The 17212-nt window shown below is 37.5% G+C and overlaps 1 protein-coding gene across 1 annotated transcript in view; it reads right to left on the reverse strand.

Annotated features, from left to right (window-relative positions):
* Positions 1-4868: 4868 nt before the first annotated feature.
* LOC578386 (DNA excision repair protein ERCC-6-like 2) overlaps positions 4869-17212 on the reverse strand; it is an 18767-nt gene continuing 6423 nt past the window's right edge. Inside the window, exons 9-20 of the mRNA XM_030996471.1 lie at positions 16735-16883; positions 15745-15981; positions 14785-14856; positions 14233-14378; positions 13199-13394; positions 12322-12474; positions 11567-11656; positions 9966-10224; positions 9023-9376; positions 7573-7727; positions 6452-6567; positions 4869-6179 (exon numbers count right to left, since the gene is read on the reverse strand). Of these exons, the coding sequence (XP_030852331.1) occupies positions 4958-6179; positions 6452-6567; positions 7573-7727; positions 9023-9376; positions 9966-10224; positions 11567-11656; positions 12322-12474; positions 13199-13394; positions 14233-14378; positions 14785-14856; positions 15745-15981; positions 16735-16883 (3149 nt within the window). The 3' untranslated portion in view covers positions 4869-4957. The remainder of the gene's footprint in view (positions 6180-6451; positions 6568-7572; positions 7728-9022; positions 9377-9965; positions 10225-11566; positions 11657-12321; positions 12475-13198; positions 13395-14232; positions 14379-14784; positions 14857-15744; positions 15982-16734; positions 16884-17212) is intronic.

Raw genomic sequence — 17212 nt, forward strand, 5'->3', positions numbered from 1 at the left:
AAGTTAAACAGATCGGAGGTAGGGTCCTATATTCACCTTGTCACTCTCTTTTCCATCCTCCCCTTTATTCCTAGCCTTTCTTTGTTTCGCCTTTAGAAGAAGTTGAAAGGCTGGGGGTGAAGGTACTACCCGCGCCTCCCATTCACATCGACATATCCAATCGGCTAATAATTACATACAACACTTTTGTTTAGTAAAAGGTTTGAAACAACAAAATATACGATCGATCACAAAGACTTTCGAAATTTCAACCTGATGCAATTTTACTAGCCTTTTCCATCACCTATTAAAATGAGCATCTACATATCTTAAGCTGTGCAAAATGATGATGTAAGTGTCCTCATTTGGGGTAACATAATATGCTGTAGATTACAGAAAAAGACCCCTCTAGCAGGGCGATCGGGCACGCTTACAGCGTAGGCGCCACAACTTGCCTTTACCATTTTGCTGCTTGGTACATTTCACGGCCCCCTCCCGCCCCGCCCCGCCCCGCCCCGCCCCGCCCCTTTGGAAAATAGATGTTCAAACTTCGCCATTGTGAGATTCATACTATGTTGAGAATAAAAAGAGTAATTATACACCAACCCTTTCTAGTTTCATTAATATTTTTTTTCCTTCTGTTTTACTTGCATTTGTATTTCTTTTGTTGAACTTGCATTATATTTATTTTGTTTTAATTTGTATTTTTTGTCTTTCTTTACATTTACTTATTTTATATTATGTATTTGTTATTGTTTAATGTTTGTGTTTTATCTGTTTATTCATATGTATTTTAATGTACCATGTACGGACATGCTGAAAAACAGCTATGCTAAGCTGAAAGCATGTTTTTTAATCACCGTATTTAAATAAATAAACAAACAAACCCTCAGTTTTTGTTTGTTACCTTGACCAAAACTCAACCCTCATGATTTTAATTAGAATTTAATTGAAAGAAATTAAGAAGAAGAAAAAAGATGCATGTAGATATCAATCGAGTTGAATTACATTAAACAAGCATGCAAGGCACGACGTTCAGTGGTGAAAAGAGTGATAGCAATCTACATGATCTGATTCAGGCATTAAACCGATAAAACCAGGACATGTGATGTTATAAAACATCGAATATCTTCCGGTAATTGAAAAGATTTTTTTTTTTAATGCATCAAGATACTAATCGGGTTGAACTATTACATTAAACAAACATGTAAATTTAGCGCAGTTGAGTTATAAAAAGAATGATAACGAACTACATGATCTATTTCAGGAAATAAACCTATAAAACCAGGACACATGGTTGTTATAAAACATCGAATATCTTCCTGTTATTGTCACCATTAGGTAAGGGGTTTTCCATTTTAACTTATAAAAGAAAAATTTGATCTTAAAATATGGCCAAGGTTTCCTGTGTGCTTCCTTTAAAAAAGAGCTTCTCTTTCTTCTTCCTCTCTTAACCTATTTCGTTGGGGGAGGGGGGAGTGGTACAGATTTGTATGATACACGTAATAGATAAATGAGCGCTGAAGACACATGAGCAATTCTTCATGAAACTGTAATCCATTTAATACTGTCCATCTCGCACATTTCTTTTATAAAGCCCATAATACTGCAAAGTCAATCTTCCCATTTATTATATTGTTCAAAATAAATACAATTAAGAACTACGTTTTACAGTCTAGATCAGATATAAATTGATTGATAATTGATTGATATTTCTTAATTGTTTATTATACGGTTTATCTGACCTTCTGATGTTATGATTGTGTTCTAGGGCCCTATCCCCGTATGATTTGGTTTAAACGAGAACTTAATTGAGAAGTATTTTGTTTTCTAATAGGCCTACGTGTTCATGTAGTTGGACGAGTCTATAAACAGGGGTGAAAATTATGACACCCGACTGCCAATTCGGGCAAATCTAAGACTTAACTTAAGGGAGTAAACAATGAGCTTGAATTTAAGATGGAAAAGGGGATACATTTTCAAATTCGCCTGTTTCTTTAATACCTGCTTTTAATCACAAATCAACATGTTTGGGGGCTTTCTATATCCACCGACAGCTAGTAGATCAACGATGCTAGCCGCAGTATCCCCGTTTCCCGATGAACCCATTTGACTGCGTGCAGGCGGAACTCCTGCAGAACAAACGGATGTTATGTATGGCAATTGTATCACTTTTGTTTTTACTAAACTGGGCTTTTACACGATTAGAATAACGATCCAATCGAACAGTGGTCTCTTCCTTTTCCCCCTTTGTCCAAAACCTCTGTAATAACTTTTGCCAATTTTCCCCTTTTCAAAGCTTTGTAACATATCTATTTTTTTCTTTCCATTTCTCGCTCTCTCTCGCCCCCCCCCCCCCCCTCTCTCTCTCTCTCTCTCTCTCTCTCTCTCTCCTCTCTTCATCGTTGTCCGTCTCTCGCCTGTTAACAGATATTCATAAAATATATTGTGATTAGAAAATATTATTAATCTTGAAAAAATGAACTTAACTTTGGATACTATTTTTGGGGAAGATGTGAATCAAAGAAAGCTTAGAGTCTCATTTTACTCTTATGTTAGGTATAGTTGCTCGATTATAAAAAAAAACTGCCGCTAAGAAATGTCATATCCTTCTTCACTGAACTATCCAGATTGTAGGTTTATCAGAGGAAATCCTACAAAAAGATGAAACAGTATACACCTTTTCATGACTTTTCATGACTTTTCATAGAATGACAGTTTTATTTTGAGTATATTTCAAAAGTGGTATAATACAATTATATGAAATATTGGTTTGGAATACATAGAACTTACAACTCCCTCTTTCTCATACAAAAAATATGGCAAGAAATATAACACTCATATTTGTATAGTGTACTCAGGGCATCAAAGACAGATTGCACTTGTAAAATGCATGTAAAAAAACCGATAACACAATCCATTAAAAATTTGAATAGATGTGCATGATATCACATTAAATGAATACTTTATTTGGAGCAAATCATCTTTAAATTTCTTGATGTGAAATCCTACCTGCATACATGATATTCAAGACAAAATCCTACATTAAAGTGACTCGGTAACATTGCCTCAGATACTGAAACAAAATTCTGGATTTAGCTCATGCTGCAATCATAATCATAAACCTTTAGGTCAGTCAGGAATCCCTTGACTTTTACAAGCCGATCGCCTGTCTGATTATTAATATATTTATGATTGGAAATGAAAATTTTATTTTTTGTTTTCCAAACGGTTTTTTGCAACACATAGTCTATTGGGGAAAATGAGTACCGGTATGGTAAAACCAGTCACTCAAAGATTTTCACTTTTTGAGGTGCTTCACGATCATTTTGAAGCGCAATTTTGTTTACGGCTTCAATATTACACCATATCACAGACACTGATAATACGTAGGGCCATGCATCTCAGATTTAACATTGTTAAACAATGCCTTTAAGGATGGATTTACCTCCAACTTTGATGCACATAGCGATGAGAAGACCAAAGACCTGTTTACTTTAGTCAGGGACAACATGTACATGAAATTGTGCAGGACCCTACAGAAGAAACCAAAGACAACGCAATTAGTAGAACTCAGAGATGTGGTATAAATGTATAATGGGAAGGCAAGACAGCTATTTAGAAGCTATCAAAGCTGGATAGCGTCTGAACAAAAATGTATATTAACTGGCAAGATAAAATGCAACATATACTCCTTTACATACAAAAACTTGTACACTTTTTTCATCATGGTCTAAAGGCAATTTCATTAGAACAGGTAATGATTCAGTTGTTTTATACAGGTATATAATCATATACCATTACTATCATCTAAAAATAGTATGATTTGTGAAATCTTGATCAAAATGCCTGGAAAGATTATGACTAATAATCCAGACAATCCCTATGACAAAAATAAATCTATTACAAAAATGGCCATTTGTTTTATACAGTGCCTCCCAGAAAAACGAAACCAAGAGTTATCAATGTTTTATCATAACCTAATCACAATTATAATTAATAAATGACACATACAGGTATTTGTAGAGCTTAGATCCTCCTCTTTCATTTAATGCAACTCATATCGTCCCTATTTTCAGGAAGTGACGGTAGTGAGGACAATCATCACGCAAATTGAATGCGATTTTCCTCACTACCGTCACTTCGTGAAAATAGGAACGATATATGCATATTTCACGCATGAGTGATTAAAAACAATTTGGGTATTTCAATGAGAGAAACACATATCTAGAAAGTTCATTTTCTGCTTTAAAGTAATGCTTGCATTTCCATAATTTGATTAAACAAACTTGTTTTCACTGGCTGCCTGCCGTAGCAACAAGCAGAGTTGACAAAAGACTTAACTCCTTTTTCTTTGACAATCAGCCATGCATTTCCTGATTGAGGTGTCATATGAAAGGGCAGAAAATGAACTTTCTAGAAATGTGATTTTCTTTTTTAGAAAGTCCTAGATAAGGAAAACAGGTAGGTAGATTGGTCAGGTGCCTTCCTCGGTCATAAAAGCAGCAGCATTAACTGCCACTTCACAAAGCTAAGCTACCTCGGCGAAGTCCGGGTCCAGACATCCACAGTGTACTGCAACTCATGATTATCACTTTGTTCTTGACGCTAAAAAAATCTCATGATAAAATTAGCATATCATGCATATTCATAATCCTTATTAAAATTCAAATGATTTGAATTGTACAAATTAAAACTCATGCGATGAGAGATAAAATTAGTCAAACAAAATTCCCCCCTTTTGAGTAAGAAATTGGGGAAATATTGAGAAAAATAAGGGGAAATTAGGGAAATAAAGGGAAATAGGGGTAAATCGTGAGGAAGATTTTTAAAAAAATTAAAAAACAGAAGGAAAAAAATGGGGGAAAATCCCCAAAATCAGGAAACTGATTTAAATCAGGTAATTATCAGGCCTGCATAATATGAATATTCATGATCTTATTTCATTCAAATGAATTTAGTTGTACAGATTATGACCTCATGTGATTGCTCCAGACCCACTCTTGAATTTAGGATTGCTCACAAACAGAGATTCACTATCCTCGCTCTCTTCAGATTCTTCAAAATATGTTTGCTGAGGCAAGAATGTTTCATTACGCTTCCACAAATCCCCATCATCATTATCTACTACTGTATCCATGATGACGTCTGTTTCGAAAGGAACTCTAGATCTGTTGAAGAGGGTTGATCCCACAGTTGCATTATCTTCAAAAACCCTATCCTTCTCTTTAGATACCCTCGAGTTAGGATCACACCTTTCCTCTGTTATGCTCTCCGCACCAAATATGGAGTCGGATTCGCTTGTTGCCATGGTGATGGATTTGTCTCGCCTGGCAACATGCTTCTTTGGAGGTGGCCTTCTGCGGGGTGTCCGGGCATCCGAGAGGAATATATCATCCAAGAAAGACATGCTTTCATCTGTCTTTGGACGTGCGGTTGACAATGCATCATCCTTTGATCCTTCCTGCGTTGTTTCCTGCTGGGTCGTTTCCAATCTCTCATATCCATCTTTATTTTGCTCATCTGTCGATCTCACCACCTTGCTCTGTTTCCTGCAACTTTCAGAGGCAATGGCTTTACTGTGCCTGTTCCCTGCACCCGTCCTGTAGATCTTAGCATCTTCATGACCTTCCTCACATTCATCCGAGGAGTCATCATCAAAGAGTTCCTGGTACACTTCATGACTGACCATACCACCACTCCTTCTTTTCCTTCTTCCCTTCTCCTTTTCTCTTTCCAACCTTGCAGATTTTGTTCTACTATTACTCCTTTTTACAGATGGGCGTGTTCCTTCCATGTCTTCGCTATCAATGTGTGCACTATCATCACTCAAGGTTCCTTCAAACTCGAGTCCAGCTGCAGCCTTCCAGCGACCTACAGGTGCTACCTCCCGCCTCTTCGCTCTACTCTCCCTTCTACCTCTCCCTCTCCCTCGACCTCGACCCTTAGTCTCAACCAATGTTGGTTTTGACATCTCTCCTTTTTCTTTTCTAGTTCCGGTGTCTCCTGAAGACTTGGGACCATTGGTTGGTTGGGTTGGTAGTTTAATGAACTCATCAAAGTCTATGTCATACTTGGATTTGTTGTATGATAGAAGAAGCTTGAGACAGCCCTCATCTGAAAGCCCTTGGATGTGAGTTGCCAGAGCTGAGGGGCTCCTAAAGCCTGCTAGTACTGATGCCATATCCTTGAACTGATCCCTGAGATTCAATTGTGACAATATGAAAAGTAGTTACTTTGCATTTCCAACAAAAAAGGCACCTAAATACTGTAAAAGAAGACACTTATCATTTGTATTGCATTGTTTTGGTATCACTAAGCCTGGGAAGGGAAGAGGGAAATTTCATCACTACGACTCAAGGATCTGTCCTCTCTGTTACTGCCACATGCGTGACATGTTCACAAATTTTCTGAGGGATCCAGATTTGCAAAATTATTATCTGGTGTATGATATAACAAAGACTGTAATCACCTTCTAACACCGATAGGGGTTTGTCCAACAAGTAAAGTTGTATCTCCCAAGCGATGACTAGTAGCATGCGTGCGCCTCCCAGCAAGCTTCGGCTTTCGGTGGCTTGTAACAGTTTCCTAGAAGTCAAGTGAAGTTTATGTTGTCATATTAAAGGAGGTGTTTAATTTATAGGTTGTCTCGAATAAGCACAACACAATCACAAAGTAACATTTTGGGGAGAAAAAAACCTTAAGGCAATTTTAGTAGCCTAGTATAATGTGCAAATATAATAATGACCCCTTTCAAAACCTGAAGATAATTTTTTGGAAGTGTTGAAATGACTACTTGAATTTTTAAAACTTGTTCTACATTTAATTTCCAGATCATTAGGCAGGTAACATGTAAAAGTCATACCAAATAATGTATATTGGTAAAATCACATTAAAAAAAAAATCAATTTGCATAAGTGCGTTTCTTAGTACAGCTATATACAGTGTATATAAGGCTTATGGGGATCTCCTGGCACAAATAGTTAATCTATGGGACATATCTTTTAGAACTTTCAAAAAAAAATCCCCTTTATGCCTTGCATTCTAGAATTCTTGGTTTTTATTGCAAAGAAGGTCACAGAGGGAATTCCACAGACAGCCATCGATGAAAAAGAAGCTCTGTCTAGCTGGCATACAGGTTTTGATAGCACTCAAGGAGAGGGCATGGGAAGACATAGACATACTATAACGGGTGTCTCTCTGTCATCCATATGGTGGCGGCATCATGAATTCCAAGTCTTGTGTACAGATAAAAGAAAATACATTGTAGCTGCATGCATTTTGTACCATAAAAATGCAGTAATTTGTGTCTATGAATATGATCTGTTCCTATACAGTAGGCATGCGGTTGCACCATGTGAGAGAGAGAGAGAGGGAGGATTGGGGAGTCCTGAAAGGGACTCTCTGTAATCTTTCTTGAGTGTGTGTAGTCCTGAAAAGGACTGTTGGTGTAGTCTTGAAAAGGACTGTTGGTTATCTTTCTTAGCTTATAGTTGTAAGGAGAACTATAGCGCCGGTTGGAGAGGATGGGTGGTAGGAGTGGCTCCAGTTTTGCCCTGTGATTGAAATGGGATCTGTTCTTGCTCTACTTACCAGGTCTAGTGTGGGTACTTGGCAGTAGGCAGGTTCCTGACTGAACTGGCCCATCTCAAAGACATCCTTCTGGGCCACCTTGCTGACATGGTCCTCAAAACGACTCCCTCCGACAACCTTCTGATTTGAATGCACATACTCTACACCACACCTTTCTGCATAAGAAACAACAGGGGAGTGTTTCACAAAGACTAAGATCGACTTTAAGTTGGACTTGAACTATGACAGGCCATTCATGCCACTGGTTGATCTCCCTATTGGTCTCTCAATTATGGTCTTTAGATAATATTTTTTCCTTCAATAATAAAGTATGAAAGAATGTAAATTCTGTAGATTTGTGACCACGATTTATACGTCCCTACAGAGACCAATGCCAGTAAATGGTAAGAGCAAACAGTGGCATGAACTGCCTGCCATAGTTAAGTCCAACTTAAAGTTGATCTTAGTCTTTGTGAAACACCCCCAGGAAGGATAGAGGCTCGTTCAGATATGACGTGGTAAACTGCGGCAAAACAGCCGGCACTGTATTTATAAGAGTGTATATGAATGGTAACTGCATGCAACAAAGGTTCTGTGCGTATTCCATGAGCTCAGTGGTTTTAAGATATATACATATATGAAGCGTAATACACTTTACATCATTATATAATTTTAAAAAGCCATGGTTTTGCCATGTTACTGAAATGGGGTTGTACATGTACCTGGTAGTTGCAATATTTCACAACATATATGCCAGTGGTTTAAACAATCGCAGAGTACATTTACATGTACATGTAAGTAAATCTGGGGGGTGTTTCACAAAGATCCTAAGTTGAACTTATCTCCAAGTTGGACTTAAAAATTATGGAAAGCCATTAGCATCTTTGAAAATATTTTGTAAAATTTATTTTGAAAGGCATAAAATGTTGATTCAAATCATTCATATTTTCTATCATCAAGAAGATTTCATGTTCTTGTTGTGGAATTTATAAAAAGTCTAAAATACTTGAATTTCTGCTTTTGAATATATTTCATTTTAAGGCTCCAATGGCTGTCCATAATTTTTAAGTCCAACTTAGTGTTAAGTTCTACTTAGGATCTTTGTGAAACACCCCCCCAGGAGTATAACATGTAATAATGTTTGAAGGAAAATCATTTATTATTTCAGAATAATCCGAAATAAATTTAGTTTTTGAATATGAATGCCAACTATAATGCACATGATGAGATAAACACAATATGTGACGTATCAGTACTGGTACAATACAGAAAAGTCCATCAAGATAAATGTAACTTTGGTAAGAATGTGTACAAATTACTGTACTTTGTTCTGTTTAAACCATACATTAAAGGTATAAGTTAGAGCATGAAGGCAATCTTCTGATAATGTGGTCAAGCCCAATAACAATTTTCTGACCAGTTTTCTGGAACAGCTGAACTACAAGAAAAACAGGCTAAATCTAAGACTTACTAAACACATCCTCTGCTGTTTTGATGTTGCCACTGTCCATTCGATAAACCCTCTGTTTTCTCATTGTCTCTGCATCCTCCTTCCTTCCTCGTTGTGCTCTCTCCATCTCTCCTCTTGTCTCTTCTCCATCTTCATCCTCATAATGATAATCATCACCATCATCATCATCATCCCTGGCACTTGTCCTTGATCTACTGTGATCACTGTGGGGGCTGTGTGACTGCCTTCTTGTCTGGCCTTTGACCTTCTGAACAGGTTGTCCATCCTTCCCAAGAATTGCCTTTCCACGAGCCAGCTTTCTCGGTTGGTCCCTCCATCCATCTTCTACATCATCATCACTATCATCGTGGTCGTCTTCATTGTTGACCAATAATAGAAAGGGAATAAAGAAAATTCAAACAGTTCAGAAAAGAAGCAGGTTGCATTTCCTTCATGTACAATGTAAGGTGAAAAATTGTTGATAACAAAGACATCAATGGATGGAGGAGCAATTCAATTCACAATTCAGCCATGTCTCCCTCCAGCCCTAACTGCCCCCCCCCCCCCTTCCCAAAGCCAAAGATAGCTAACTTTACATAATCTCTAAACAATTAACTGACATATTGAGAGTAAAGTCATACAATCATTGGTATTACAATCACGCCATTCTCCCAGAGGAAAATACAAAAAGCTTTACTATTTTAACCCATTGACTCTGGGAACCAGGTGGATCCCATATCAAGCCTATGGGAATGAAAGAATTCAGTAATCAATTACTGAAAACAATGAGTTAAATTAGATAGCTTTGACAGATACCGAGACGTGATGGTCCAGAGCTCGTCACATGATATCCCTTCAGCGGTCCAAAGAATGTTATATTACACCCCCTGCCAGTCAATATCTGTATAATATTGAGTCTAACATCATACAATTTTTGGCGGGAATGAAATGTGCAGCTTCTCACCAATCCTGCGAGATGCTGTGATCGATGACCTCACTCTGGATTTCCTAGGAGATGTTTTCTTGGAAGGACTCCTACTGTCTTCCTCCTGCATCTCAGAATCGTTGCTATGGATATGAGCATCATCATCCTCATCCTCATCGTCGACCTCATCCTCGACCTCTAGTAACTGTGAATCCATTCCATGGATATCATCATCGTCCTCGTCTTCTTCTCTGGCTTCTCTGGACTCCTCATCACCACCATCGTCCTCTTGGAGAAGCTACAGGAGTCAGGGAGAAGGAGATAATCATAGTTTCAATAAAGATGGACAGATGGTTAAAATACTTTATTTTTCTGTCTATGTCTCTGTCTCTTTATCTGTCTCTTTCTCTCTCTCTCTCTCTCTTTCTCTCTCTTCCTCTCTATCTCTCTCTCTATCTCTCTCTCTGTCTCTTCATCTCTCTCTATCTCTCTCTTCCTCTCTCTCTCTCTCTTTTTCTCTCTACCTCTCTCTTCCTCTCTCTCTCTTTCTCTCTCTTTCCTATTCCTCTCTCTCTCTCTCTCTCTCTCTCTCTCTATGTCTCTTTCTTCCTCTCTCTCCCTCTGTCTCTCTCTCTCTCTGTCTCTCTCTCTCATACACACACACAACAAAAATATCTCTCTCTTTCTCATTAGGATAAGAATAACTGGATGAAATGGAGTCTTTCAAAGCAATATTTATGATATAAATGTATATAAAAATATTTGTAAATATCTTCAGTCAAGTTATCGAGAACAAATGAAATGCAATCATGATCTTTTGATAAACAAAAACAAAGCAAATATTAATAAAAAATAGCCTCTTTAGTTTTTGGGAAAAACAAGGGTGCCAATTAAGATAAACTAACAATATTCAGGTGGCTCAAATAAGTACAGCAACAGCTCTCAAGGACGATTAATAGACTAACAATTCATAATTACAAATATATCGTCCTGGCAAAAGAAAAACTATGCTCTGCAGACAGATTTCTTCTTGCAGAACATAAAACATGTAATTCCTGGGGTGAGCGTTCATTCCTAGTGGCTCCTGTAAAGGTTTGCAATGGCTTTTCATGCTTTATCTGAGCAGCTCCTACCATGGAATCAAGGCACATCTCTTTAATTTGAAAAACTGGCCATTCTGACGTAAAAATCAAATGACTATTGACTAAACACTGCAAACTACTTCTTGAACTATTTAATATCGTTATAACTGTACAGACCACAAGTAGTACATGTACAGAATTTAACTAATTATGTGTTATATTTTGAAGTAGGCGCCATGAGCACCTAGATGGGGCATACCGGTGCCATAGAAGATATCCTTATCATCATAAGGCCTAACAAAAAAAATGTTGTATTGCCCTTTGCGACGGACCCAAAAATCTTGAAATCTACGGTCGGCTTTTAAAAAAAAGTTTTTTTAAACCATTTTTTAGAAAAAAAATGTTTGATGAATAAAAAACTGAGAAATATCAGCCAAAAGAGGGAGAAAAAAAAATTCAGACTGACTGACCCATGTTTTGGTACCTAAAGGGCAATATAATCTTTCTTTTTTTAGGCCTTACTATGGATTGGAGTCCAAGTGTAATAAATGTTCTGACCTCATCTAATGAATCCTCTGGTGCTTCCTCGACCGATGTCTGTGGCTTGTACTTGGCCATGGAGATGCCCAGCTCAATCTTCTCTTCTCTCTATGGCAACAATGAATGAAATAGACATTACTTGACACAAAGCAAATTGTCACTTCACATAACATGCATACATTTCAAGGCTATTTAAAGCCTGTCTGCACTAGTTTGGCCAGGAGGGATTAGACCTCCCTGCATGGTCACTTTAATACAGGGGGTTATCTCATCAAATCAGCTCTCAATTAACATAAGAAAAAGGGGATCATGGGGGACCAAAGGGTACCGCTGAGGCATTGATTACTATATAGAGGGCGTAGTTGTAAGTAGTGCAGTCCTTCTTTAAGTTTTAACCATTTTGTGAATGTTTGTTTAGGCTATTACATGTAGATGACCCAGCACAAGAATTAATGGAAATGAATTTTACTTAGACCTCACCAGCAATGGAATTCTATTCAGGATAGACTGCACAGATAGACAAACAACGAACATGCATATACGGAGACCACACATTTTTAGCCAGCTGCAGATTGATTTTCAATTCAAATTTGACCTGTATCAATATAACCTGTTTATTTATGTATTTCAATTGATGTACCCATATGTTTATTTCTCTAACTCCTTGGGGGGGGGGGGGGGTCACAAAGATCTTATGTTGATCTTAACTCTAAGTATGACATCAAAAATTATGTACATTATTTACAAAGGGGCTTAGAGACTCTCAAGCTCACCTGAATTACATCTTTGGTCAGACAAGACCCGTCCACTCTCAGAGCAAAGAGGTTCTGGAGACCAAAGATCTCCCCCTGCTGGTCCTTGTCCCCGGCTACCGCTGTGAAGTATCGCTTGGCATTCTCTGTTGTCATGGCAACACTGGCTATTTGCTGGTTTTTAAATAGATGGGAAAAATGTCTATTTTAATACACTAGGAAACACTGTAAAGTTGTAGATTATATGTATTTCATTTTTGTTTAAATATGTAAATGAGCAGAAGTACAGCTTTCAAAAGATCCCATTTACTATTTAGTTTATTTCTAAAAAGAAGCTATTGAAAAAGAAACTATTGGTACAGTTTTGCATCCAAATAATGAGCTCAGGAAGTAAGATGTTGAAAGTTTTATAATGGTTACACAAATAAATGAAGTAAAGTAAATAATAAAAAAAAATTTTCAAGGTACGACCACAAAATAGTAATATCATCCTCATTGCTCCTCACGTCTGTGGCTTTTCATCTGAAAAATATATTCCTTCTGAATTCTACAGACATCTTGATTGAGACCTGGGGAGTGTTTCACAAAGGCTAAGATCAACTTTAAGTTGGACTTAACTATGGCAGGCCATAGATGTCCCTGACTGCTCTCAGCATTATGATTTTCAGACAATATTTTTTCCTTCAATAATGAATTATCAAAAAATATAAATTCTGTAGATTTGAGACCATGATTTGTACATCCCTTGAGAGACCAATGCCAGTAAATGGTGAGAGCAAACAGTGGCCTGAACGGCCTGCTATAGTTAAGTCCAACTTAAAGTCGATCTTAGTCTTTGTGAAACACTTCCCCGGATGGTGAACAGATTGGCTTTCCTAGTGTTGAGACAAACTCTCACCTGTTTATAGACTTGTCTAAGGTACATATTCTCCTCAATCGATCCCCTAGAGACGAACCTGTACACCCTGACATCGCGATGCTGACCTATGCGGTATGCCCTGTCCTGTGCCTGGAGGTCATAGGTCGGATTCCAGTTGGGGTCAAAGATCACGACGACGTTGGCACCCGTCAGATTCAGACCAATACCTCCAGCCCTAAGGCAACCAAGAATAATAAGATACTTTATCAACTTTGACTATTGGTTCGTGGTTTATTTAACGATAGAATCTAACAATGACTTTTCAAAACCTAATGTCCTAATGAAAACAGATTACTGCTTGGCAGAGAGAAATATGTTGTATTGTTAAGTACAGTAACAAGTCACAATTGGGTCTTGGACCCCAAGAGTTTAAAAGCCAACTTTTCAACAAGAAGTTAATCCAGGTATATATATAACCTGAATAACTGTGTACATGATGCTGGAAACAATCCCACAAATATAATGATGTGCACTTATTCAGAAAGAGAGCAATGCATGTTAAAAATCACATGTATAGTGGAACCTCGGTTTGTGTTATAACAAGGTGATTTTGCTGGTCCCAGCTCTTTATATTCTTTGTTTTTTTTACCCTGGTATAACAAGATTCTTGATATAACAAGGTAATTTCCTTGGTTCCAAGGACCTCGTTATAACGAGTTTCCACTGTATTAGTAATGGCTGAGGTTCTGTAATATTGTGAACCTGAAAAAATATATATGAAAAGTAGACGCATGGAACAAATCCAAATTCAAGTTTAAACCCAATGATGAAATGCGTGGTGACATAGAAACTATAAATCATATACAACATGTTTTAAGCCCTACTGCACTAGTTTGGCCAGGAGTGATAAGACCTCCCTGCATGGTCAATGAGTGGTTATCTCATCAAATCGGCTCTCAATTAACACAAGAAAAAGAGAATCATGGTGAACCAATGGTCACTGATTAGGCATTGTTTGCTATTTAGAGGACGCAAGTAGCTGTAAGTAGTACAGTGGGGCTTTAACTTCTTACTTAGTGGAGATGAGAAAGATGAAGATATCAGGATCCTTGTTGAATTCGTGAACCAACTTCTGTCTGTTGTGCGCTGGAGTCTTGCCATCCAATCTTCGGTATGTGTAGGAGGTAGTCTTCATGAACATCTCCAGAATATCCAATAGCTTGATAAATAAGAGACAAGTAAGAAAGTATCAAATTATTTGTTGTTATGAACAAACTTCATTACTTTTATCAAGTTAAATCGTATTAAAATAAGAAGATATTGACTCACATGTTCTGCACACAGAAATATAGGTATGTGGGACTATACAAAAATATTTTGTGTGAAAGTTTGGTCTAAACTGATGTTTATCCTCAGATTTTGAAGATGAGGGCATTCGAAGAACAGTCCTTTTCATGGTACATTTCTTTTGTACTATTTTTCCAAACTGACATAAAAGAAAGAAGAAAGCTTACAAATTATTTCTCATCTTTATCAAAACTCTACCTACTCGTGAATAAAACTACTCAAGAATATCGTGATACATTCACAGAACCAACAAAACCAAGAAAAACAAAGAGACTTACTTGAGTATAGCATGAAAACAGCAAGACCTTGCTATTTTCTCTCTTGAAAACTTTCAGTAGTTTTTCCAGGACCTAAAAGAAAGCAACCAGTAGCAGATTTGAATGAATCATATGATTTATATAGAATATATGCACATGAAATATAAAACTGATTTTTAAGGACACTAAACCTTATAGAGACAATTTCAACTTCATTAAAAGAATACTTCTTATTGGTGTCATCTTGTGTCTGTTCTGTATCAGTACTGTATCTAATTGTATGTGTGTACTGTAATTTCAGCATTAATTAGTACACAAAGGGTCAATACAAGGAGTTTCAAGGGAGTTTTGAATCAAACAAGAATGTGGATGTCAACTTTTTCCTGTAACCCTGTATGTTTTGATATCTTCACTCTGAAATTCTTTTCATGGGGGATAAAAAGAATGGAAAAAGCATGAAAATATCAAAAGCATGGAAAATATCAAATGAATGGCAAATTCAAATTTTGTTTTCTCATCTTTTTCTGACCTGAATTATACAATGTATTTTTCTCCTATTCAGTCAATTCTAAAGAGATATACCTTTCAAAGTTAAATTGCACAACATCAATTTGCTTCATTGATTGAATGGATTACAAAGTATACAAATAAACACACACCTGCTTTTTGCCACATTATGTTGGGTTTAGAGAGCGTGAAAAATCTTGCCTCTCTGCTCAGCTCCTCAAACCAAGGCTGCTGGACAAATTTGCAATTCATTTTCTCATGTTCATTTTCCGTCTCAATCATAAATTTTGTTTTTTTCCTATTTAATAAAGTGATATCTTCCCAAGTTCAATTGCACAACATGAATTTGGTTCATTGATTGACTGGATAATGATAATAATAATAGTGGGTTCTTGTTTAGCAATCATGTCTGTCATACTTGAGACTCCTAGTGAACGCAGCTTGGATTACAAAGAATCGTTTTTAAAAACACACCTGCATTTTGCCACAGTACATTGGGTCCGAGAGCGTGGCAAACCTCGCCTCTCGACTGAGCTCCACAAACTGAGGCTGCTTGGCAAAGGCTATCTGACAGTATCGCAGAGACTTCTCCCTCTGCTTCTCGGACTTGGACACATCAGGCATGAGAAGAGCGATGTGATTGGATACTTTGATCAAGAGACTCATGAGGCCAAAGGTCAATGATTTGATACCCTCCCCGCGCTCGTTAACCTGCAATTGATAAAAAGAAAGAATATCTGATGAGCACTTCTTATCGAGTCAAAGCTACATACCCACCGAAACCCTTTCAAATGATTAATATCGGTACATGTACGTATAGACATAGATTGTGTCATTTTGAAACAAATGGGGGTGAAAAACCTGACCTTCATATGCAACAAAATAAGTCATGCAGCTGAGAACATACAACAAATTAAAAAAATAGTAAGTAATTGTATTCACTTATCTCCAGATTCATATTTGAATATAATTAGGAAGATTTTACTAAAGAATACACCAATTGAGACTCTTCTCTCTACACTAGTGCTACAACTTGGGAAGCGAATCTCCCAAAATCTGCTCAGCTTAGGAGGCAAGTGAGGAACTAAGAAGTTCTGAACCTCCGATCAGCTAGAGTACCCTCTATCCCTCACTGTCATCAGTGATGCTCACACATTCACGGTTCAGATGAGCAGTTATCTGAGCTTCCACCCACTTTCCCAGATACTATTTGCTTAAACTGATAACATCACCTCATGAACGCTCACTCAGGCTTTCTATTTGTTTCCTGTGTTGCTGGCTATTTGTTTCAATGCTGATTACTGCTGTGTGATGATATGATGGACTCACCTTCAGAGCCATCTATACACAGAGTTTGGCCAACTTGGTTTCACTGGGTCACAATATGGCGTATATTCTTTCGTTTTGTGCTTGTCCAACTCAAACCAGGTTGACCAAACTCTGTGTATAGATGGCTCTGCTTACCTTGTAGCAACAGTGCCCTCTCTTGCGACCGCTTCCACAATCACAGGGGTTCTTCTTTTCAAGGACAAGCTTCATGTCTTGGGATTCTAGGAGAGCTCTATACACGTCTAGCTGAAATGAGCTCAGTGTACAGAATACTACGTTCTCATCTGGTCAAAGGAAGAAATCAAAAGTGATATTTTAGCTGGAGTGATAGTTTTGGGGTGAGATAGTTCACAGAGCTGGTCAAATGTATCTGTAATGAACCTGCAGGAAAAGGGATGGTAGACTCACTTTCATCATCATCACCTTCATCATTGTCATTAAGGTTGTAATCATCATCATCATCCTTATCAACATTATCATCAGAATCTTAAGCTACGGTCTCAAAGGTGCGTTTGTACAAATCTTCATGTTTTTCCATTGTCTTTCCAAATTTCCATTGTCTGAATCTTCCTGTTTTTCCATTGTCTTTCCGAATTTCCATTGTCTGAAAATC

The sequence above is a fragment of the Strongylocentrotus purpuratus genome, unplaced genomic scaffold, assembly GCF_000002235.5.
Source record: "Strongylocentrotus purpuratus isolate Spur 01 unplaced genomic scaffold, Spur_5.0 spur5_scaffold_3, whole genome shotgun sequence".
NCBI lineage: Eukaryota > Metazoa > Echinodermata > Echinoidea > Camarodonta > Strongylocentrotidae > Strongylocentrotus > Strongylocentrotus purpuratus.